The 25,329-nt window shown below is 50.3% G+C and overlaps 1 protein-coding gene across 4 annotated transcripts in view; it reads left to right on the plus strand.

Annotated features, from left to right (window-relative positions):
- The window catches only part of LOC119953207 (SH2 domain-containing adapter protein F-like), a 334,703-nt gene that overhangs the window by 205,322 nt on the left and 104,052 nt on the right, over nt 1-25,329 (plus strand). For 2 of the 4 annotated variants that reach the window (XM_038777218.1, XM_038777216.1), the window contains exon 5: nt 21,118-21,195. The exons of the other annotated variants lie outside the window; for them this stretch is intronic. In XM_038777218.1, coding sequence (XP_038633146.1) covers nt 21,118-21,195 — 78 coding nt within the window. The remainder of the gene's footprint in view (nt 1-21,117; nt 21,196-25,329) is intronic. 4 annotated transcript variants of the gene reach the window in all.

The following is a 25,329-nucleotide window of genomic DNA, read 5'->3' on the forward strand; positions in this document are numbered from 1 at the left end:
ACTGCCTCACTCACTCACTCAATCTCACTGCCTCATACTCACTCATTGCCTCACACACACTCACTCATTGCTTCACACACACTCACTCATTGCCTCACACACACTCACTCATTGCCTCACACACTCACTCACTGCCTCACACACTCATTGCCTCACACACACTCACTCAATCTCACTGCTCCACACACTCACTGCCTCACATACACTCACTTAATCTCACTGCCACACACTAACACACACTGCCAAACACTAAGGGGCTGGTTTAGCTCACCAAGCTAAATCGCTGGCTTTTAAAGCAGACCAAGCAGGCCAGCAGCACGGTTCGATTCCCGTACCAGCCTCCCCGGACAGGCGCCGGAATGTGGCGACTAGCGGCTTTTCACAGTAACTTCATTGAAGCCTACTCGTGACAATAAGTGATTTTCATTTTTTTTTCATTTCATAACTCATTGCCCCCTACACACACTCGTTCACTCACTCTGCCCCACACACACATACATACCCAATCTCACTGCTGCATGCTCACCATGGCATTATGCCCTCCCTGGGCCTGCCACAGCTTCTCTCCCTCCGGACTTGCTGCAACTTTGCCTTCCTGTGGCCCCATGCAATCTGACCACCTTCTCCCAACCCCTGGTGTAAATTAAATTACAGGCTGGCTGAGGTTGCCCGAGGTCTGGCCCGGCCAAATCAGATCATTCCCGTAGCCTGGCCTACTGCATCTTCTCCCTGTTGTACTTGCCTGTTTCTCATTGCTCCCCACACTGAAACCAAAATTTTAACTTACCTGGCAACTGACTATGATGTTTGTCCAATCACAGGCTGGTTCTTCCCTGGATTGGCTGCTGACAATACGCTTACAGGTGAGCCTAACAGCCAAGGCATGGAGAAACCAGCCTGCATTGGATGATCAGATGCGCAGCATTTTTGCAAAATTCTGTCCATGAAATATTCAATGGCTGAGTCCAACGACATGGCAGGCAGATCCAACTGATTCGGGGCTGCATCTGGCCCATGGGTCAAGGATTGAGCAAGCCCGCGCTATAATGTTCCCTGCCATTTGTCAATTTAAGGTTTCACATATCCCTATCCACCAGTAGGCTGGCGTGTGCCAACTCAACACGGAACTCCTTTCCTAACAGCGCTGAACTGCAGTGGTTCAAGAAAGTGGCTCACCAACAACTTCTCAGGGGCAGTTAGGGATGGGCCGGCAAAGCTCACCGCAGGAATGATTTAAAAACTGGATCAGGAGATGGCTAGCTTTGGTGCATAGATTTTCAGAAATACTGTCAAGATTTTGTTAGGCCCATGGCCTTTGCTGTGACCAAAGCATTCAGCCCCTGCTTAATGCCCACCTCCATCCCATAGATTAAGTCCCATAGTGTACGTAATGTAAGTACGTAGTGTAGATTAAGTCCTATCACTGGGTGTATTTGCTGCAGATTTTCCACCCCTCCTTCCCGCCCTTCTCCTCAAGCTGCTGTCTGTTGCTGTGATTCAGCTTTTGCTGACCCTGGGTCACCCTCCCACCTCAGCACTGACTGTCCACTGGTGTCTGTAAATTATCAGACACACTGACCAGTTTATTAGTTAAACATTTTACCCAGGTGCCCTTATTTGCGAGATTAACAAAGGACTCTGTCCAGTGTATTGGAACTTGGCTGTTCAAATTCCCATCAGGCCTGTCCGTGGCTCTGACTGTGGCTTCAATTTAAAATGTCTAATTCCATAATGGACCCAAGATTTAAGCCGTTGGCCATTTTACCACATCACTCCCAACGCCCCCCCCTCCCCCCGCCACTAACACCACCCCCACCCTCAAAATGTAGGGTAATTTGCAAATTTGTTTGTATTCACAAGTAAAATCGTTAATGTAAAACACAACGTTCCAAGCACTGATCTTTCTGGAACACCACCTTCCATCTTCTGAACAACTTTCCTTTACTCCAGTAAAGGTACGATTGTAATTAGATGATAATGAAGTCTAAGATGTATTAGTTTAACTAAAAGTATTATCTCTGTTATATCATTACTCATGAAAGAACTCTCCTTGTAATTGCCTAATGTGGCTCATCTTCTTTCCAATTACGGAATAGATTCCCCATGCATCCAGGCGTTGGAGGCCCCGTGATCCTATTATGTTGGAAAATTAAGTAAAAGGGAGAGAGTCTTTTTAATCAGTGAAAGTCATACATTATATTCAGTATAAAGATGTCCTGATTCTCTGTGCTGGCAATCCTCTATTATGAGGTATGTTGGCTCTAAAGCAATGGTTGAGGATGTGCGAACCTGTTATTTTGCTGTGCTTGTTGCCCTGCTAAAATAGCAGGGACAGTCATAGGGCTGAATTTTACACTGGGGCCGTAAATTAAGTCAGAGGTGAACATGCCTAGCACTTGGCCGCTCACCCCAATTAAAGGGCGTTGGGAGCTCAACTGGCTCAGTGGGGGATTGCAATCCCAGTTGAAGATGAACTCCAACCTCTGAGAGCTGCCGGGCCGATCAATATTGTGGGACACTCTGGGGATGCAGGCAGTACTCTGAAGAAGAGGAGATATGAAGCCTGGATGGGGTAGCGGAGTTGGGGCAAGGCAGCATTGGGCCCAGAATCAACTGTGTGTGGGAGGGCTTGAAATAGAGGTGGGAGGAGGCAGCAGCCTCTCTTGGGCCTGGGCCTCTCCTGCCAGAGAAAATCTTCTAGTGGTAGTGGGAGGAGGTCTTTGTGACCATATATCGGTCACATAAGGGCCTCAATTAGCCAAAGGGTGAGCTGGCTACCTGACGCCTCCCCCACTGCAGGTAGAATTGTGAGCCGGTGACAGGCACATGCTGCTGCACATTAGAATTCATGCTCATAGAGTCGCTATAGTTCAGAAGAAAGCCATTCAGCCCATCGAGTCGATGTCAGCTCTCTGTAGAGCAAGCCAGTCAGTCCCATTTCTCTGTTTTATCCCCCTATCCCTGCAATTTTATTTCCATCAGGTCTCCAGCAAAGTTTTCCACAGTGGCACAGTGACTAGCCCTGCTGCCTCACAGCACCAAAGACACGGATTTGATTCCGACCTTGGGCGAATCTTCTAGTGAATGCGTGGGTTTCCTCCCACAGTCTAAAGATGTGCCGGTTAGATGGATTGACCATGCCAAATTGGCCCTAGGTGGGTTTACGGGGATGGGCCTCGGTAGGATGCTCTTTCAGAGGGTCCGTGCAGACTCGATAGGCCAAATGGCCTCTTTCTGCACTGTAAATATTCTATGATGGTGAGATTTGAACTCACGGGTCTATTTAAACATGAGCAAAAATGGGATCCAGAGTATGTGTTTGACAATAGTAGCAGTCACCTGTCCCATTTACAGAACCTTCGGGATTTTTTTTGGAATTGACAACATTCCTCCCTCCTTCAACAAAGGCAGGAAGAAACACAAGTCCAGCTTCCCAATCTCTCAACAGTGTCACAGTCAAGATGAACCAGTCTTCATCTGATATACATGAAATGTCCAGCAGGGGGCACTGGATAGCAGGGCCAAAGCCAGTTCTAACAACTAACTGGCACCCTGGTGATGATCAATATAGGGTGGGAGTTAAATCCAGGGGCCTTCAATTCCTTGGTGTGGTACTACAAACAATGAGAATCACAAAATATGCATTTATAAGCCAGGAATTGTTACGACATCCTGGGCTAGCGGTCAATTCCAGCCCCACTTGACCCAGAGTCGCGACACAGGTGAAATTAGGATTTATTTAAAATGCACAAGGTCCTTAACTGGGCCCAATAAACTACAGTCACAAGCTTAACACTAATAACATTTTATTATGCACAGTAATATAATTAAGAAAACGTAACTGACTATTTACACCCCCCTTTTCTAACTCGCCCCATTCTCAGTACACACAAACAGACAACTCATACACACACACACACATACAAACAACACAGAGGGGAAAAGGTGGTGGAAAGGGAAAAAGAGATTATAAAATTAAAAGGAAATGGAGTTTTGATGCACTGGGATGATTTCTAGTTAGTGGCCGGGATTCTCCAAAATCCCGGCTAAATGTTGATGACGGCGTAAACACCGGTGTGTTTCATGCACCCGGTGTCAACAGGCCTCTTAGCCCAGTGATTCAGTGGCCCACAGGGGGCCAGCACTGTACTGGAGTGCTTCATGCAGCTCCAGCACCGACACGCGGCCCTGCACTGCCGTTGCGGGTCCGCGCATGTGCGCGGTGGCCGTTTCCGCACCGACGCATGGTGGCTGTTTCTGCGCCGCGCAACATGGCGTAGCAACACGGCAGGCCCACGCGGAAGAAGGTAGGCGCCCCCGGATCATGCGTGCCCACCGATCGGTAGCCCCCGATCGGGTGCCTGGCCATTGTGGAGGCCCCCCCCACCCCCCCGGAATCTGATCCACCCCGCCTCCCCCCCCCCCCCCCCCCCCCCCCCCCCCCCCCCCCAACCAAAACGGCCACCGCGGCCACGGGTCCGAGCTCCCACCGGGTGGTTCCATATATGAACCACGCCGGCTGAACTCGGCCAGTCGACCGCGGAGAATCGCCGCAGAGGCCTCGATCAACGGCCCCCAACCGGCGCCGCGTCGACTGCGCGCGACTGGCAGCGATTCTCCGGTCGCCGGAGAATTGCATCCCAGCGTTCGGGCTCCGTGGCGGGAATCTTCAACGTCAACAGCGATTCTCCGACCCGGCACAGGCTCGGAGAATCCCGGCCTTCGCTTTGGTACTTTTTCCTTCTGGACTTGAGATGGTTTTCTCTGCCGATGTTGTCTACTTTCTCTGCAGACTCAGTATCATTTCAGGTTCACAGCAAAGGGTGCGTCAGGCACTCACTGCTTTCAGAACAGTGGAGCAGTTCTTTCACTTCAGCAAGCAGGAGAGAGAGTACGAGTTCCATTCGCTCCCAAGTTCTAAACACTTCTGCTACATTCTCTCAGAAAGCATCACAATGGAACCAATCACTGACCATTGTCAGGCAGAACACTGTTCCTGGCCAACCCACCAGTTGCCAGTTGACCACTCGATCCGACTCCCTCCAAACCTGGTTCCTAAGATCCACTTGGTGCCAAGGAGTCTGGCGTTTCTCTTCCAAGAGCAAAACCTGGGAGCACCGTGTCCTTGCAAGCAGGCTGCTTCACCCTAGAGTTTTCTGATTAAAGGCACATCCCGATTATGGATCCACGGACCAAAATAACATAAAAGAAAAGGGAACAAAGGAAATAAATAGGAGGGACTCTTACAGAATAGTTCATGATTTGAAAATAAATAAATGATCTCAATAGATTTTGCAAGGCATGTGGATTAAGGGACATGATACCAAAGCAAGTCAGCCCTAATGTAATTGAATAGGGGAGTAGGCTTGAGGGGCTGAATAGTCGACTGCTGTTCCTATTAAGGGTAGTGAAGTGAGCAGCAAGGGTTTGCAGCTTGCAATTATTATTCAGGTCTAGCATGACGGCTTAACATTCCCGTAATTCTTGATGAAGTGAAGTTGTGGAGGAAGCTATTCATTCAATGCAGGCTGCCAGTACCAGTTAATACCCAAGGGGCCAACTTTCTGGAAGGATTCGCCGTCTTAATATTTTACTCTCTGTTAGGCTGCTGTAAATGAAATGGGATGTCAGAACAATTCTGGATTTGCATTCTTATCACATACAGTGCGAGAATGGAAATAAAAAGTACGCAGTCCCTTAATGTAATTTGCACTGTTATGCATTTTAATGGGCGGTGGGGAGGGGGGGGTGGTAAAATCATTTTTTTTTTCTCTCGCTTAAAAAGTAGCCTCAGGATATGATAAGCAGCCTGCAATTATTGTAATATGTGCAAGCGCCGGCGGGAAACGCAGACCCGTAAATTACAATCTGGCACTTTAACGTAATGAAACTGCAGTGACACAGTGCAATGATGTTCTATTTCTTCACTAAGTTGTCAGCAGCTGCTCTTGCCAATGAGGGATTGCTCCCATTATGCGGAGAATTAAATCAGCAGTATCTCCGAATGGAGCATCAGGATTAGGGGACGGGTGCGGCAGACATACGCGGCAACCTAGAAAAGGAGCCAGAGCTGTCAAAAACAAACAACTCACATTCGTATAGCACCTCCTGTGTCGTAAAATGTACTCAAGTGCTTCACAGGGGTGTTTTCAGCCCAAAGTTTTGATGCAGAAGGCGACATTAAAAGAGTTTCACAGCAGCCTCTTCAAAAAGAGAGAGAAGTAGGGAGGAAATTCTAGAGCTCAGGTCCTGGACTGCCAAAGGCATGGCAGACAATGGTGGAGCAAAAGAATTGGAAGGTGCACAAGAGGAAAGAGTTGGGTGTCAGCCTAAATTTTGCACGCAGGCTTTGGAGTAGGATTTGAACTCCGAATCTTCTCACTTCAAGGCGAGAGCACGGACAATCAAACCATGGCTGACGCACACTGCAGGAGGGCTGTACCTAACCAGAGTTACACATTCAAGGTCCAATGTACCTAAACTTGGCTGAGGATAATGTACCATGTCGCGGCAGGAACATGAGGGGAGTTGCATGCCATGCTGCAACAGTCTAATGGTCCCCTCAAAATTGGGTGGTTGCAGAGCTGTGTGGCAATGGGGAAGGTATTTGACAGGGACCGAACAATCCAGGCCGAAGCAGCATTCCCTTTAAGATGCATGTGTGAGGGCAGCACGGTGGCCTAGTGGTTAGCACAACCGCCTCACGGCGCTGAGGTCCCAGGTTTGATCCCGGCTCTGGGTCACTGTCCGTGTGGAGTTTGCACCTTCTCCCCGTGTCTGCGTGGGTTTCGCCCCCACAACCCAAAAATGTGCAGAGTAGGTGGATTGGCCACGCTAAATTGCCCCTTAATTGGAAAAAATAATTGGCTAATCTAAATTTAAAAAAAAGATGCATGTGTGTGCAGCCACATGTAAACCTTAAAGGGACCACGCAGGCCAACAAGCCATCTGCACACAGCAAACACAAGCTAAAGGGAACATGAGCTGGCTCTCATGTGAGTTGATCTGCAACCAAATCCCAGAGCAGGCACAGCATTGTTAGTGACTCCAAAAGTCCTGAATGTTTTTGCTGCATTCTTTTCTACCACAGGGGTCATCAGTCAATCTAAGATATACCAATGTCTTCAGCAGATGTACTGGTGCTTGATGTACCATCAATTGGACTCGAGTCGTGAAGAAGTTCCAAATACCAGGCTTTAATGAACTAGTTGTGTGCCCGGCAGTCGACTTACAGAGAAAGGCCGACTGCCGGCTGCTACGGGTTCTTATACCCCGCCTCGTAGGAGGGGCTACCGGCCAATCGGCGAGCAGTCACATGACTAGCCTCAGCCAATTGGCAGAGAGACACATGACCTGACTGAGCCAATGGGCAGCGAGTCCTCTGCCCCAATGGCAGCACTACTCTGAGGTACCGTAAACCTCCTAGTCATACCACCACATTCACCCCTTGTGGAGAAAGAAGCCGGGGGGGGAGGGAGGAGAGGAAAGGGGGGGGCATCGAACTGGTAGTATGACTAGAGAGAACAAGGTGTACCGAGATATCTGGTGGCTGCCCACTGGCCCGTGATGAATGTGCAAAAGAACAACAATATCGCACACAATCCACTTATGATCAACAAGGAACAAAACAAAACAAGAAAAAAAACGAAAAGGAATATGCAACATTGTACAAGGGAACACTGAACAACACGAAGAGTCCGACAAAGTCCAGTGGAACATCAAATCGACTCGATCAGTCTGATGGGTGCCTTCGATGTCCTGCTGGACCTGCGCAGCGGCGCCAGTGACGTTGGAGCGGTGGTCATCCGTGACTCCGGGAGTGGCGGTCGTGGTCCTGTGTCCATACCCCTGGTCGGTGCTAATGAAGCTCTGGCCGGGAGAGGGGGTTCCTGTACACTGGGTTGTGGGGGCACTGGGGGCGTCGGGGGCAGTTGGGACTGGAGGGGGGGTGTTGGTGTTGGGGGGTGTGGCCGCATGCCGGCGGGTGCCAGGTCCCGAAGGGAGACCGTGTCCTGTCGTCCGTCGGGATACTCCACGTACGCGTACTGCGGGTTCGCGTAGAGTAACTGGACTTGTTCAACCAACGGGTTGGACTTGTGCACCCGCATGTGCTTCTGGAGCAAGATGGGCCCGGGGGTGGCCAACCAGGTCGGGAGCGGGGATCCTGAGGACGACTTCCTGGGGAAAACAAGAAGACATTCATGAGGTGTTTGGTTCGTGGCAGTACAGAGGAGAGACCGAATCGAGTGGAGGGCGTCTGGGAGGACCTCTTGCCAGTGGGAGATAGGGAGATTTCTGGACCGTAGGGCCAGTAGGACGGTCTTCCAGACCGTACCGTTCTCCCGCTCGACCTGCCCATTACCCCGGGTGTTATAACTGGTCGTCCTGCTAGAGATGATGCCCCTGCTGAGCAGGAATTGACGCAGCTCGTCACTCATGAAGGAGGACCCCCGGTCGCTGTGGATGTACGCGGGGTAACCAAACAGGGAGAAAATGGAGAGGAGGGCCTTGATGACGGTTGTCGTGGTCATTTCGGGGCAGGGGATGGCAAAAGGGAAGCTGGCGTATTCGTCAATCGCACTTAGAAAGTATATGTTGCGGTTGTTGGAGGGGAGGGGACCCTTGAAGTCCATGCTGAGACGTTCAAAGGGACGGGACGCCTTTACCAGATGCGCTTGCTCGGGGCGGTAGAAGTGCGGCTTGCACTCCTCGCAAATGTGGCAATCCCTGGTCACAGTCCTGACCTCCTCGATGGAGTAGGGCAGGTTGCGGGTCTTAATGAAATGGTAGAAGCGGGCTACCCCTGGATGGCAGAGGTCCGCGTGGAGGGTGAGGAGGCAGTCAATCTGCGTGCTGGCGCAGGTACCGTGGGACAGGGCATCAGGAGGCTCGTTGAGCTTCCCAGGACGATACAAGATATCGTAGTTGTACGTGGACAACTCGATCCGCCACCGCAAGATCTTGTCGTTCTTGATCTTGTCCCTCTGTGCATTATCGAACATAAAGGCCACTGACCATTGGTCTGTGAGGAGGGTGAACCTCCTGCCGGCCAGATAGTGCCTCCTGTATCGCACAGCTTCGACGATGGCCTGTGCCTCCTTTTCTACCGAGGAATGGCGGAGTTCTGAAGCGTGGAGGGTCCGGGTGAAAATGGCCACGGGTCTGCCCGCTTGGTTCAGGGTGGCCGTCAGAGCTACATCGGACGTGTCGCTCTCGATCTGGAATGGGAGGGACTCATCGACAGCGCGCATCGTGGCCTTTGCAATGTCTGCTTTGATGCGGCTAAAGGCCTGGCGGGCCTCCATCGACAGGGGAAACGTGGTGGATTGAATGAGGGGGCGGGCTTTGTTGGCGTAGTTCGGGACCCACTGGGCATAATAAGAAAAGAAGCCCAGGCAGCGTTTGAGGGCTTTGAGGGATTGGGGAGAGGGAGTTCCATCAGGGGGCGCATGCGTTCGGGATCGGGCCTATCACACCTTTACGCACTACGTAGCCGAGAATGGCTAGATGGTCGGTGCTAAACACGCATTTATCCTTATTGTATGTGAGGTTAAGGAGTTTTGCGGTACGGAGGAACTTTTGGAGGTTGGTGTCATGGCCGCAGATGGTGACATTGTCGAGATACGGGATGGTTGCCCGTAAACTGTATTGGTCAACCATTCGGTCCATCTCCCGTTGGAAGACCGAGACCCCATTTGTGACACCGAATGGAACCCTTAGAAAGTGGTAGAGGCGCCCATCCGCCTCGAACGCAGTGTACTTTCAGTCACTCATGCAGATGGGCAGCTGGTGATAGGCGGACTTAAGATCCACCGTGGAGAAGACTTTGTACTTCGCGATCCTGTTAACCAGGTCGGAGATACGGGGGAGAGGATACGCGTCCAGCTGCGTAAACCGTTTTTTCTCCCCAGTCCTAACCACCAGCACTTGGGCTCGCCAGGGACTGTTGCTGGCCTCAATGACTCCTTCCTTCAGCAGCCTCTGGACCTCGGACCTGATGAAGGTCCGGTCCTGGGCACTGTGTCGTCTGCTCCTAGTGGCGACGGGTTTGCAATCCGGGGTGAGGTTCGCAAACAAGGATAGGGGGTCCACTTTGAGGGACGCGAGGCTGCAGACAGTGAGGGGGGGAATAGGGCCGCCGAATTTGAAGGTCAAGCTCTGCAGGTTGCACTGGAAATCCAGTCCTAAAAGTGCCGGTGCACAGAGACGGGGAAGGCGAGGAGTTTGTAATTTTTAAAAACCCTCCCCTGGACCGTGAGGTCCGCTACGCAGCACCCGGTCATTTGGACGGAGTGCGAACCTGAAGCCAGAGCGATTTTGTGTTTAACCGGGTGAACAGGGAACGCGTAGCGTCTTACCGTGTCAGGGTGGACAAAACTCTCTGTGCTGCCGGAGTCTAGTAGGCAGCTCGTTTCATGTTCGTTTAGGAGGATTTGCGTAGTCGCCGTGGAGAGTGTGCGGGGCCGCGATTGGTCCAGTGTCACTGCAGTGAGTCGTGGCAGGAGCTCTGAGTCGTCTTCTCCCATGGCGTATTCACTGGTGGGATCCTCCGTGCTGACCCAAGATGCCGCACATAGAGTCGGGGTCCCAAAATGGTAGCGCCCGGGGCTCGCACGTGGAGTCCGGGCCCCAAAATGGCAGTGTCTGTGGGCCACTCGTGGTGGCTGGGAGCGGGGGCAGGGAGGTCTGCGGGCCGCCCGGGACCCTGGGGTCGCATGGGGGGGGGGGGGGGGGGGGGGGGGGGGGGGGGGGCGATCCGTGGTCACTGCGTGGAACAGCAGCGACCGGCTTTGACTGGCAGACCACGGAGTAGTGGCCCTTTTTACAGCAGCTCTTGCAGACTGCGGAGCGGGCCGGACAACGCGGGCGGGGGTGCTTGGCCTGGCCACAGAAATAACAGCGGGGCCCCGTGGGGCATCCCGCAGCGCAGGCCTTGGGGGGGGGGGGGGTCGGATTCGGCGGGGGTGAGGGGAGTTGCATGCCATGTTGCCCAAGGGGCCGCCGTGCGGCCGGGGGCATATGCGCGGGTGTTTCGGTCGGCAACCTCCAGGGAGGATGCGAAGGTCCGTGCTTCAACGAGGCTCAAAGTGTCCCTTTCTAGGAGCCGCAGGCGTATCTGAGAGGATTGCATGCCCACGACAAAGGCATCCCTGATTAGCAGTTCAGTGTGCTCCGCCGCGGTAACTTGCGGGCAGGCGCAATTTCTCCCCAGGACAATGAGGGCCCGATAAAACTCGTCAAGGGACTCACCGGGGAATTGTTGCCTTGTTGCCAGGAGGTGCTGCGCATAGACTTGGTTTACTGGCCTGAGAATATGTCCTTTTAGGAGATCCATGGCTGCGTCATAGTCCTGTTCATCCTCTATCATCGAGTAAACGGCGGTGCCCACACACGAGTGGAGGATGTGGAGTTTCTGCTCCTTTGTAGGTTGAATGTCTGTAGTGGTGAGGTAGCTGTTGAAGCAAGCCAGCCAATGTTTAAAAGTTGCTGACGCATTTGTAGCATGCGGGCTGATGCAGAGGCAGTCTGGCTTGATCTGTAGCTCCATTTCAAAATTCTAGTTCATTAAATTGATGTACCATTAATTGGACTCAAGTCGTGAAGAAGTTCCAAATACCAGGCTTTAATGAACTAGTTGTGTGCCCGGCAGTCGACTTACAGAGAAAGGCCGACTGCCGGCTGCTACGGGTTCTTATACCCCACCTCGTAGGAGGGGATACCGGCCTCTCGGCCAATCGGCGAGCAATCACATGACTAGCCTCAGCCAATTGGCTGAGAGACACATGACCTGCCTGAGCCAATGGGCAGCGAGTCCTCTGCACCAATGGCAGCACTACTCTGAGGTACCGTAAACCTCCTAGTCATACCACCACAATGCTTGACAGAAGAAACAGTATTAGAAAATACTAAGGACTTTTCCCCCCAAACTTTAGGGTGTCTTTGATTGTATGCATGCTGCCTGATGTGACCATCAATTCACAGGACACGTGGTTGGAAGTGAACAGTGGTTTTAATAGTCTTACAACTGAGCCTGCCTGCGACGAGATGAACTGGCAGCAGGCTCACAATTGCAGATCTTTATACTTCCAGTTAGTGGGAGGAGCCATGGGCGGAACCATGGGCGGAGCAAAGGGTGGAGCCCAGTACAAACTCCTCATCTCCGCCTATGGGCAGAGCCGCGCAACTGCTCGTATACCGAGCTTACAGAGACACAACACGTACAATATAACACAGTGTGAGTTACTCGGATTGTGATTCACCACACTGCCCACCTGGCACTGCTCCACACAATGATTCTTTTGTGAACTGCGAAGGCTGCCACTCAGCATGCAGCTTCTGAGTGACAATTGTGGGTTCAAACCTCTTTCCAGGATTTGAGCACATTATCCAGGCTGACAGCCAGTGCAGGACTAATCGCTGGAGATGCCTTATTTCAGCTGAAGGATTAAACTGAGTTCCTCTCTGTGTGGTTCAGGTGCTCTCCTAATGATACTTGAAAAAAAAAGCAGTGGGTTCGCTCTCAACCCTCTACCAAAAGCAGATTAACCAGTCACTCATCTAATTTGATGCTTCTTGAATCTTACTGTGCATTCAAGCAGACGTGATTGGACATAATGAAGTGTTATTTGAATGCAAGATCCTTGTTTCTTAGCTTTTGACCTATAAAAGAAGGCCCTGTGATCAATTTTAAAAACCTGTTCCTTCTCAGGGGCAGCATGGTGGCACAGTGGGTTAGCCCTGTTGCCACACGGCGCCAAGGTCCCAAGTTCGGATCCCGGCTCTGGGTCACTGTCCGTGTGGAGTTTGCACATTCTCCCTGTGTTTGCGTGAGTTTCACCCGCCACAACCCAAAGATGTGCAGGGTAGGTGGATTGGCCACGCTAAATTTCCCCTTAATTGGAAAAAGTGAATTGGGTACTCTAACTTTATTTTTAAAAACTTACTTCTCAGGGAAAATAATTTGAATTTGCTAGGTTAAATATCAGTACAGAACTGAAACACATTGGGCTGTCTCCTCAATCTTTGGCAGATCTCTGAAGTTTAAGGCTAATGCCATCAAAAGGCTACTTCTTGTTTTGCCCTAATCTCCCCTCAGGCTCTTTTAACCCTTGTGGTCTCACTGGTAGTGAGATTTGAGGTGGGAAAGTGGGGTACCCGAACCCTACCTCCATCCCGCCCCCATCAAAATTATGGCCGATCCAGCTGCAGATAGGCATGTCACCATGCAGCATGCAGGTAAACCTATGTGAGCTGCTTGTCAGCCTCGGGGAGGGAGGGAGACCCTCAATCAAAGGCATTGAGTGCCTGGTTGCCAACCCCAACCCCCATTGCCCTGCATAAACCCAAGCTTCCACCCTATCCCCGTAACCCAGTAACCCCACCTAACCTTTTGGACACTAAGGGGCAATTGAGCATATTCAATCTGCCTAACCTTCACATCTTTGGACTGTGGGAGGAAACCGGAGCACCCGAAGGAAACCCACGCAGACACGGGGAGAAAGTGCAAACTCCACACAATCACCCGAGGCCGGAATTGAACCCAGGACTCAGGAGCTATTAGGCAGCAGTGCTAGCCACTGTTCCACCCATTAAGAGAGAGAGAGAGACATCTGCCTGGTGGTGGTTTAACCTGAGGGTCACCACACCTCAGGCGGGGAACACGGTTGAGAAGGCGGGGCCTTCATGGCAATCTCAACCGGTACTGGAATTGAACCTATGATGTTGGCATCACTTTGCATCACAAACATGCCGTCCAGCCAACTAAGCTACCGGACACCACCACCTCCTCCCCCCCCCCCCCCCCCCCCCCCACCCCCCAACCCCCCCTTACCCACAACAGATTGGGTTAAAAAGCCAGTTTGGCGCAAGCAATAAAAAGGGGTAGTGGCTGGGAGAGATGGTGTGGTGGGAAATATGAACAAATTCCATTTGGTGCGAGAATTGAAAATGAGGGATCATGTCTGAGCTAGGCCATTCAACAACAGTAACCTACTTATATTGGGTCTTTACCATATTAGACACCAAAGCACATGAGACAATATTAGGGCAGCTGGTGAATTGTATGCTCAAATGGGTAGGTTTAAAGGAACATCTTAAAGGAGAAATGAAAGGTAGAGAAGTTTGGTAAGGAAATTCCAGAGCTTGGGGCCCAGGTATCTGATGGCATGGCCATCAACCGAGAAACAATCAAACTTGCAGAAGTTCAGGAGGTTAGAATTAGAGGAGTGCAGTAATCTCAGAGTGTTGTAGGGCTGGAGGAGACTTCAGAGATGGGGAACAATGAGACCACGGAGGGATTTGAGAACAGGTGAGAATTTAATAATTGAGGCAGGGACCTATTATAGCTCAGCAAGCAAAGGTTCGCAGAGTGGGTAGTGAAAATCTGGAAATCGGTCCCTTACAAGGCTGCGGAAGGTATCAAGACTGGGAGTGAGAGGTTTCTGATAGGTAACAGTATCAAGGAATGTGGAGCTCAGGTAGGTAAATGGAGTTGAGGTGATTCAGTGGCAGAGCAGCCTTGCGGGACTGAATGACCACATCCTGTTCCTATGTTGTGACAAATGCAAGATATAAAATATATTGGATTATAAACATTTAGCAATCTAAGGGTTAAAAACTTGGGGATTAGAGTATGTTTGACTGCAGTAGTCATGTTTTTAAAAAGATCTTGGGCAGGTTCTCCCCTAACTGACGGAGTGTGCCATACCGGCGACGAGGAGTGGCGTGAACCACTCCGGCGTCGGGCCGCCCGGAAGTTGTGGAATCCTCCGCACCTTCAGGGACTAGGATGGAGGGTTGGCGCCATGCCAACCGGCGCGGAAGGGCTTGGCGCCGGGCCAACCGATGCAGAAGGGCCTCCGCCGGGCGGCGCAGGTTGGCACATCCGTGGGAGCGCCAGCATGTACTGGCGTCATCCCAATGCATGCGCAGGGGGGTTCTTCTCCGAGCCGGCCATCGCAGACCATTACAACGGCTGGCGCGGAGAGAAAGAGTGCCCCCACGGCACAGGCCCGCCCGTGGATCAGTGGGCCCCGATCGTGGGCCGTGCCACCGTGCCCCCACCCCCGGAGCCAGATCCCCCCGTACCCCCCCCCCCTCCCCCCGAGGACTCTGCAGGCCGCCCGCAGAGCCAGGTCCCGCCGGTACGGATCTGGTTTGATTTACACCGGCGGGATCAGCCGAAAACAAGCAGTCACTTGGCCCATCGCGGAGTGGCGAATCGCCGGGGGGGTGGGGGGGGGGGGGGAGCCGACTGGCGCAACACGATTCCCGTCCCTGCAGAACAACTGGCATGGGAGAATCCCGCCCCTTGTTTTGCAACATCAGAAAGCTTTTAGGAGCCAGAGGTGAAATTGCCCAGAGTCAAGAGGACTAGTTGGAAGTTGAAACAGCGTTTTGAAGACATCCAGCCAGAGTCTGCAGAGGTTCTAACAGGAGCCAAATCTGTTCTCGAAAGCAAGTATTATTTCCGACGGAAATGCCGGTGCAACGGAGAATCCTGCCAGCGGAGAATCCAACCCCTGGTTTATTATATCCCAATAAGGGGCAGGACGGTGAAAGTGGATAGCACTGGGACTACGGCACTGAGGACCCAGGTTCAAATCCCTGCCCTGGGTTACTGTCCGTGTCGAGTTTGCACATTCTCTCCGTGTCTGCATGGGTTTCACCCCTACAACCCAAAGATGTGCAGGCTGGGTGGATTGGCCACACTAAACTGCCCCTTAATTGGAGAAAAAAAATAATTGGGTACTCTAAAAAAATGTTTTAAATTATATCCCGCTACAAAGCATCTGTGTACAGATGATCAATAATTCGCTTAAAGATGTGGTTCAATGGACATCTGTGAATAAACCATTTGTGTTCCAATAAAAATAAAAATGTTAAAAGTGTTAAATAAAAATTAATTGGCCTCCAAGCGCAAAGGCCACCTGCAAACCTTCACACCACGGACTTAATCGGAGGAAGGCAGGAGGGCAGCGGGCTCTCTACCCCACACCCTCCTGCCTAATCACACAACATCCGCACCCCCTTCCAACCTGATCTCTGAGCTCACCTCTTGGGGGGAGGAGAGCGCGGGGGCGGGCGGGGGGGGGGGGGGGGGGGGGGGGGGGGGCATTCAATTCTGCCAATTGAGTCGAAGTAGAATTGAATCTTATCTGGTCTGAATCATGACCATTTTAATGTGAGGGGAAGCAGAGGTGGTTATGTGTCTGTAGAAAGTATTTCAACCTCTCGTGAAGAGATTTGACCTGATCTCGCTTGCTGTCGACAGCGGTGAGTAAAGAGCAGAAAGGTGATTGATTAAAAGTGTTCTGTAAGATTTTCAACCAAGCGCACGTCAGCTCGAAGACATGAGGACAGATTGAATCGCGAACTCGACTAATTAATCAGCTCAGTCTCTTCTGAGCATTCTGTAAATACATTGATTTCACAAAATTAAATTGAGAACATTGGGATTGAATACCAATAAGTGGCCTGCATGTGTTTGTGTCAATCTGTGTGCTTGGGCACAACTGTACATACACACGTGTAGGTATTTATTTGTTTGAGTATGTTTGTTTGCAAATGTGCTTTGGTATGTCTGCTTGCCCAACTCAAGGTGGGTTTCATGATGAATATTCAGTGCCTTTACTTTTTTCCTCAAGTCATTCAGCTTGTTGACAGTTTGAAACACAATCCATATGAGCGGCTCTTATAGCTTAAATAAACAGAGGGCTCGTCTCACTCCGAGTTGACTGCAGAGACATAACAAAGAGCTATATGCTATTCTTGCACCATTTTGGAACTTCAGGATACATTGCTTGTGTCTTGGGGAGGGGGTTTAAGTGTAGGAAATGTCTCCGCCCAAGCTCAGGATTTCTGGGTTTGAGGGACAGATGACATCTCCGCGGAGCAGGCGTACTTTGTGGGTCAGATGTTTCAGAAGGTGGTCAGCCCACAGGCTGAAAGAGTTCAGAATGGTAGGTGAGTGCCCATTAGTATGAGCTTGAATTGACAGGAGTCTTCGGGGCTTGTGCCACTCTGAAATGGGTATTCCATATTGGAGCGTGCTGGGAGTTTATTTGTTATCTTTTCATGGGCTGCGGGTATTGTGGGCAATGCCAACATTTGTTGGCCATCCTTAATCACCCAGTCCAGACCATAGCACCATTGGGCAAAGGACTGCGCAGGACGGAACAGCAAAGTCTAGCAACGCCGTTGTTAGAGGAGATTCCATAGTTAGGGGGAAGTCAGGTGTTGTAAAAGTAGCCATGAGGGCCCGTTCGCCACATGCGCCAATCCCGTTATGGCTGTTAACTCTCGTGAGAGGGCCATATTGGGATTTGTGTCAGCAAGAATTCAGATGTGATGATCCTGGACCCTCCCCGCTGACATAATCAGGTTCTCGCCCAGTGAGGACATGAACCTGGTTATCATGAAGTTAAATTCAATTAAATGTGCTTAAACAGCTGAACGGCATTGCTTCCAGGGATGTTGAATGTTCAACCCCCCAGCGAACGTGATGTCACGGCAGTGGGAATCAGTGCTGGTTTCCAAAAATCAGAACCAGTCGTGATGACCACGCCGGGAGCTCAGAGTGAGTATAGCCCCCGGTTGGTGAATCACATGCTAGGCAGTGCTCTGGCACCGAGTTGGCACTGCCAGGTTGGCTCTGCTAGGTTGGCACATGGATATGCCGGCAGTGTCTGGGGGGGGGGGGACACTGAAGCCCAGATGCCAACAATAATGACGGGGAGGGGGGCCTTGGGGCGTGATTTTCCAGCCATGGTGCACCAGAAAAGCATCTCGCCATGGCACAGCGTGGCTGGTAAAAGCCAGGAGACCCGCTCCCAGGATCTACCCAGCTCGCAAAGCCTTGCGAGGTTCAACGCAATCGCACGAGATATTGCAAGGGGAATCCCGCCCACACTAAGCAGGATCACTTTTTTAGCAAATCTGCATATTAGAACGAGGCAGTCCCTTTGTCTCGGGCGAGCGCCGTTTGATACTGGTCCCCATTTCAGAATGGCTCTCGTGAGCGTCTCTAATGGGGTCCGTGCCTCCCAGCTGCATGCTCTTTGGGCAGGGTAGGGTCCTGGCACTGCTGGTGCCATCTGGTTACCCTGGTAATGCCAGCCTGTCACCCTGGTGCTAGCCTAACGCTGCCAAGATGCCCAGGTGGTGCTGGCAGGGGCACTGCCAGGGTGTCCGGTTGGCATTTTGTGTGCCCGAGTGATCGGACTAAGGTTGCCTGCGGCGGGGTGGGCAGGAGTAGACAGTTTAGGAAGGAGCTCCGCACCGAACGCTAGTGATTCAAAACAAAACTGCTGGGCTTTAACTTGGTGTTGTAAGACACCTTACTGTGCCCACCCCAGTCCAACGCCGACATCTCCACATCAAAGAAAGAACAGGTACTGCAGTCAGATTTTCAGAAGCTAGGAACAAGTTAAAAAGTAGGACCTCAAAGAAGTGATCTCTGGATTACTTGCTTTGCCACGCGCTAGTGGGAGGAGAAAGAGGAAAATGGGGAGCATCAATTCTGAGGTCTGATGGGCAGCACGGTGGCGCAGTGGTTTAGCACTGCAGCCTCACGGCGCCGAGGTCCCAGGTACGATCCCGGCTCTGGGTCACTGTCCGTGTGGAGTTTTCACATTCTCCCCGTGTTTGTGTGGGTTTCGCCCCACAACCGAAAAGATGTGCAAGCTAAAGATTGGCCATCATAAATTGCCCCTTAATTGGAAAAAAATTTAATTGGGTACTCTAAATTAAAAAAAGACATTCTGAGGTCTAATGTCGCAGGTAGGACTTCAGATTCTTGGGTCATTGAGATCAGTTCTGGGAGGGGTTAATCCAATCAGCAGGGGGATGGGTGGTGAAGTTGACTCTTGTAAGGATGTGTGGTTCTCATGGCTTACCTTGTATTTAACTTTATGGACTGCAATGCTATTGAGGGAAAGAGGCTGCTCTATGTGTGCCATATGAATAAAGAGTTTGCGTGACACATGCTTGGTGACCTGAACACTGCATTTCCAGTGGCAGGGTGGAAAGCCCAGTCATGAATGCGGTTGAGGTCCAAGTTCTCGGAGGAGCTTTCGTGGTTTGTTTCATGGTGCTTCTGGGAGTGAACACGGATGTACTCAGTCTGCTGCCTTGTCTGAAGGGGAGTGCATTGGGTTGTGGGTGTGAGAGGAGCTGTAAGCGAGGGGTACCACAGCTGAGCAGTGCTGCATGATGTTTTCTTCAAAGTCAGGGATTTTCAGGGGTGAGCAGCAAAAGACATTGGGCTGGATTCTCTGGTCACCGATTCTGAAATCACATTTGGCGATTGGCTGGAGAATCAAGGTTTACGACCAAATCTGGGGTGGCGTCATTTTTGCGATGCTTCACACCTTCCAAAGCGGCGTATTCTCTCAATATGGCACGTGCCATATCGACGGCCTCAGAACATTGCCTGAGGTCCACCCCCCCGATGCTCCGCCCCCGACAGGCTGAGTTCCCGACAGCGTGGGTCTCTCATGGTCTTATCCGTCGGAAACTCGGCGTGGCGGCTGTGGACTCAGTCCGGTACCACCACGGTCAGGGGAGGCCCAATCCAGCGGGTGGGGGGGGGGGGGGACTTTATCAGGGGCTGGTGGCACTGTTGGGTCGCCGCCGTGCGCATGTGTAGCCACGGACCCGGTAATTCTCTGGGTCGTTTCGGCAGCTAGAGCCGGGTGCTTTACGCTGCCTTGATGCTAGCCCCCAGCAAAACGGGGTATCAGTGGCCGTTTTATGCCATTTTTTATGGCGTAAAACGCCACCGTTCCCACGCCGGCATGAGAACGTAGCCCCAGAATCGGAGAATCCAGCCCATGGTGCGGCAGGGTACTCAGAGGTAGAGGTAAATTGACAACATCGCTGTGGAACAGTGGACACAGCCGTAGCTTGTGGTTACACTAAGGGAATGCAGTTAATGGGCCAACTCACACACGGACAATGTACTTCGGCCACTCAGTTCCATCAATGGTGCAGCAGTCAGAGTTCTTCTATTGGTTATCTCAGGGTTATTTCCAGGGATGTCATTGTGAAAGGTTCCGTTAACTGCCTATCCTTATCCAGTCGCACCCACTTCCTCACCTGACCTCCTGTAGGCCCCAACCTGAAGCCTCAGCCAATCAGGAATCACAAACTGCAGGATAATCACGGGCACATTCCTCTCAGCAGCAGGGCCCGGGTTTCAGGAGTCGGGAAAGTGCCCAAATCCCATTTTCTGAACCTGAGGCAAAAGTCAGGCCCCTAGCTATTGACAATTATGCATCATGGTTTGCAGCAGTTCAATGCTGGCCTGGCCAGCAATGCCCGTATCCCACAAAAGAATATATTTTTTTAAGAAGCTGCTTGATCTACCTTTATTCACTTGCATGACAGTCTCCCAAAAAATATTTGCACTCTTCTGCTCGAATGAGCTTCCATCAACCCCTTAACATCGGCTCCCTGCCTCACCGTTTTTGCTCTTTCATTTTTGACCTTACTCCAACACACTCTTGAGCCATTCCCTACATGAGGAATGTGCGACACATTCAACTTTTCATTTAAAAGCATAAAACTTTTCAAGTGGATAAAAGGCTGAGTGCTGTTTAATTCCACAGCCTTAGATGTCCTGTCAAGGAATGTTCTTTGCTTTCAGCCGACTGAGGATGAGGGTAGCATATTTGGAATAAGATTAATTAATGCTCTGAAGGTCAAATGGAATTGGTAGAACTTCATATCATCATGTAATTTCCTGTTCCCTGTGACCTGGAAGTGCTAGTTTGATTGACAGCCAGATTGGTTGGAATGGATTATTGATAAAGAGCACTGGTTTTTGGAAATCTTTAACCAAATATAATTACAAAAGGTTTGGGAACATTATCCAATTAGTATGGGATAGGACTGAAGCGGTGGGCAGATGTGGTGCGGGGTGGTGATTGAAAGATGCCATCTTCTCTGCTTGTCACTTTGATGGATAGAGTGGGCACTGGGCTAATTTTAAAAATCAGCAACGAGCAGAGAGATATGCCGTCTTCATTTGACCTTTCTCAGCTCTTTCTGTCCTTTTTCTCCCACCTTTTCTCCCTCTTTTTTCCCCCTCCAACCTGTCCATGATCATCATTGCAGTAGAGATTAAGGAAATTAAAGAGCTACCTTGGCCCCCTCCTGTGGGACAGCTAGACGGTGACTCAGTGAGCGATGAAGGTGATTGCTTGCTTTGCTTTTCCCATCCCCCACTCTGCACAAGCCTGCCTGCATGGATTTGCCTCACACCCCATCATCCTTTGCCCTATACCCGTACCTTTCCACAGTGAATTGCTTGTTCCTGGGATACATACATATATATATGCATTTGTATATTATATATGTGTAGTCCAATTTATATCAGTTAATTTTATTTAAATATTAAGTTTTAAAATATGATGCTTCAGAAATCATGGGTAGATTTTTCCCTCAGTTGAAATAAAGGGAGAATTCCACCTGTTTTCCATTTACTCAACCCATTTGAATTGTGACATCAAAATGGCTGACACAAGAATAAAAATGGCTTTTTCTATTTATCAAAGTCAACATAATACATGTCTTTTGACAATATTTATTTCTTGAGGTAAACTATCAAGTTAATAGACTATTTGAATATCAGGACAGCCATTATGAAATTACATTTTCCAGTTTTAATTGTCATTGTAAAGTTTTGCTGCTTCCTGTATTTTCATCCTGTTTTTTCTGTCGGCGGAGGCTGAGGTCCAGAACCTGAGCTGTGCTCAAGAGAGATGCCGAGGGGGATCTATCCCCTTGGGCGTTTTCTGCCTCCTGTGCTCAATATATATTTTTCACATCCTTAATTGGATGCTACACACAGGGAAGCGCACCTCAAGCATCTGTCCATTCATGTCCTCTGCTAACAAGCTATCGCTGGCACTCCTGTGGAAGAGCTGAGCCAGCATTGAGTTCAGGGGCCTCAGCTGATGACCCAGTTGATATCACAGAGCTGCAATGGAGCTTTGAGGACTTGGAACACACAGCAGATGAACATAACAACTGAGTTCAACACTGCCACTGCTACCAGGGGTACGTGTTTAGGGAGCTTTTTGAAAAACCTTTTTTTGATTCTCGACGAATTTGTGAAAGTGACCCAGCAAGAAGACACTGAGCAATGTTTATCCTCAGAAAACAAAAGCACCATATTTATACTTGAAAATGCTTCTTCTCAGTTACAGAGTGTAGAGCTGGCATTACATAATGGCAACTTGTACCGATAATGTTGCGTTGGTTTCATGGCCATCCATCAGGCCTTGTCTTCATTCCTCCTCGGCTTGTCCTTCTTCATCGTCTAGGGTTCTCGGATAATTTTTCTGTGACACATCTAAAGTTGTTGAAAGAAGAATAGTCCACACAAAATAAATTGAACTCAAAATGAAAGTGGGACTCGATACCGAGGTAAATGGACATGCTTTAAGCTTCATGGATTATGCTTGTTATGAGGTTTAGTTTTCTGGGCCTCCTTCATAACATTTGGTATAATCCGTTTGTCAGTGTGAGGGAAGTCAGTGCGAGGCAGGGGATACTCTTCAATATATTCTCAGCAACGGCATGGCCTTGGTTACTCAGCTTGTTAAATTAGTGAGTAGCTGAGCAGTAGCGACCAGAAGGTTCCCTAAATTCAATCCCTGCCATTGTGTGTGTGTGTGTGTGTGTGGGGGGGGGGTTTGGAATAACATTACCATCGAGCTAAGGAAACGCTTACCAAGGCTTCAACTCTTGACCTAATCCACAGGCCCTACCTGTGGCGTATGTGGGTGGGGGTGTGTTAAGGCTTATCTGTAAGTAATGCCACCCACGATCAAGTAGGCTGTCAACACTCTCTGGAAAGTAACTGGTGCTTACCGACAAGGCAGCATCATGAGATGAGACGAAAACAACAACTTGCCGCATTCACATATTATCTTTGATGTAGGAAACTATCCCAAGGGAAAATTAATTTCAAAAAGGCAGCAAAATTAAACAATCTGAAGTGTAGATGAGATGTCAAGCACAGTCACTTCTCATAGTCCCAGCAAGGACTCTGAGATCAGGTACGGCAGAGCTTTTTGTTTACAAAATAAACTTTCTTCTACACTGTCTCATTAGCTACTCATGTATTAATTACAGCACCACTTGTTATTAAGTAAAGCTCTCTGTATTCTGTCCCATCTTTCACTCCGTTTGTCATGATATGCAAACATGCAAACATAGAATAGGACACGACCAATGAGCAGTCAGGACACTCGGGTGGTATCTCACTGTAAAAGGGATGAGGCATTCATACCCCACCTCTTTCCACAGACCAACATCTACAGAGTGAGACAGGGTGTATCCTCAGCATCACACCCCAGCACGTGGCTTAGAGCAAGGCTGGTTTAGTTAGACTGAGTTGCTACATTTATATTAGCAGAGAGTCAAACTCATTGAGAACTGTGCTGATAGTTCAATAAAACACATTGAACTCACTTCAAAGTCTGGAGCATCTTTTACTCAAAACTGCATCAAGTGGCAGCTTGTGTTATTCCAAATTACAGAACACAACATGGTACCAGGAGTCTGTTCAATTTAGTTAGTTCAACTCAGCAAGATTCGTGACAACCAGCGAATGCATACCGGCACAATGGAAAAGATTCCAGCTCCTCACCAGCTCAGGACCTCTGGTGGACATTCAAGGAAAATTTCAGCTTTACGTCGAAGCATCCGACCTCAATGGTGCGTCTGATGCACGGAAGATAACCCTTTTCCTCAACACAGCGGGTGATCATGCCTTGGAAATATTCAACTCCTTTCACTTTGCCGAAGACCAGGACAAGACAAAGTTTCAGACCATCCTGGACAATTTTGACAGCCGCTGTGAGGTGGACACCAACAAAATCTTCGAGCGCTACATATTCGAGCAGCGATTGCAAGGTAAAGACAAATCCTTCACCTCATATTTAACTAACCTTAGACTGCTAGCGCAATCCTGCAACATCGGTGATATCCCTGACTCCATGATCAGAGACCAAATCGTTTTGGAGTCCACTCTGATCCTCTGAGAGAGCAGTTACTGAAGATCAAGCATATGACCCTTCCGGTCGCGATTGAAGCATGCACAGTGCATGCGCACGCTGAAAATCGCTATTCCCAGTACAAAATGGCAGAAAATGATAGACTAGCCTCCCACGAGGCGGAGAGTGTGCAGGCCATCTCCCGGATTCAGCACCTCAACTTTGACGAAAGAGACCATTTTGTGCACTCTTCCTGGGGTCGAAGCATGCGCGATGCTAACGGGATAACGAAGAGGCCGAAACCCGCACTGTGCAGGTGCAGACGTCTGAGAACCGCACTGCGCATGTGCAACAACGCACGGAACGTCAGGACGCCGACGTCATGACATGTTCGAACTGTGGCACCGCCCATTTAAAGAAACACTGCCCTGCAAGAGGCAGACGTTGTTTAAACTGCGGGAAGCCAGGCCACTATGCAGCCCTGTGCAGATCTGCACCACCAGTCAGGAGCCAGCGCTCCCAATTCCGATGATGGCGCATCTGGAGTGTGCAACAACGCCCACAGGATTCTGATCCCGACAGTGCAACGGATCCAGATGATGAATGCCAGGACAATGCCTACCGTGTCGGTATTATTACAGCATGTGAATATTCCACACCAGACACATCACAAGTCCAATCAATCTTAGCTGTGGAATCCAAGGACGAATGGCGAGCAGTGATGAAGGTCAACCACTGCTCCATCCAGTTCAAGCTGGACACAGATGCCTCTGCCAACCTCCTCTCATCGGCGGACTTCAGACGCATTAAGAAGCCCCCCAAGGTCCTTCCAGCTGCCTGCAAGCTCCTGGATTACAACGGGAATGCCATCACGGTACTGGGGTCCTGCCATCTGCACGTACCCAACACAGACAAGCATGGTTACGCTGTGAAATTGTTAAGCCGGACAGGGTATCCCTACTAGGTGCACACGCCTGCAAGCAGCTGAACCTCATTAAACGGTTTTACACCATGACATCCTCCCATGTGAATCTTCAGGCCGGCATCGATGCCATCCTCACCCAGCATCCAGATGTGTTCAACGGGATGGGCACGCTGCCTTATCGATACAAGATTCTGCTACGACCTGATGCCAAGCCAGTGGTCCACTGAGAGAGTGCCTGAAGGCACAGCTCAAGGTATCATATCCAAGGTCCCGAACCGACTGACTGGGTCAGCTCGATGGTGTGTGTAAAGAAGCCTCCAGGGTACCTGCGCATCAGCATTGATCTCAAGGATCTCAGTGAGAATATCATGCGGGAACACAACCCCATCCCGAAGCGGG

The sequence above is a fragment of the Scyliorhinus canicula genome, chromosome 18 (genome assembly GCF_902713615.1).
Source record: "Scyliorhinus canicula chromosome 18, sScyCan1.1, whole genome shotgun sequence".
NCBI lineage: Eukaryota > Metazoa > Chordata > Chondrichthyes > Carcharhiniformes > Scyliorhinidae > Scyliorhinus > Scyliorhinus canicula.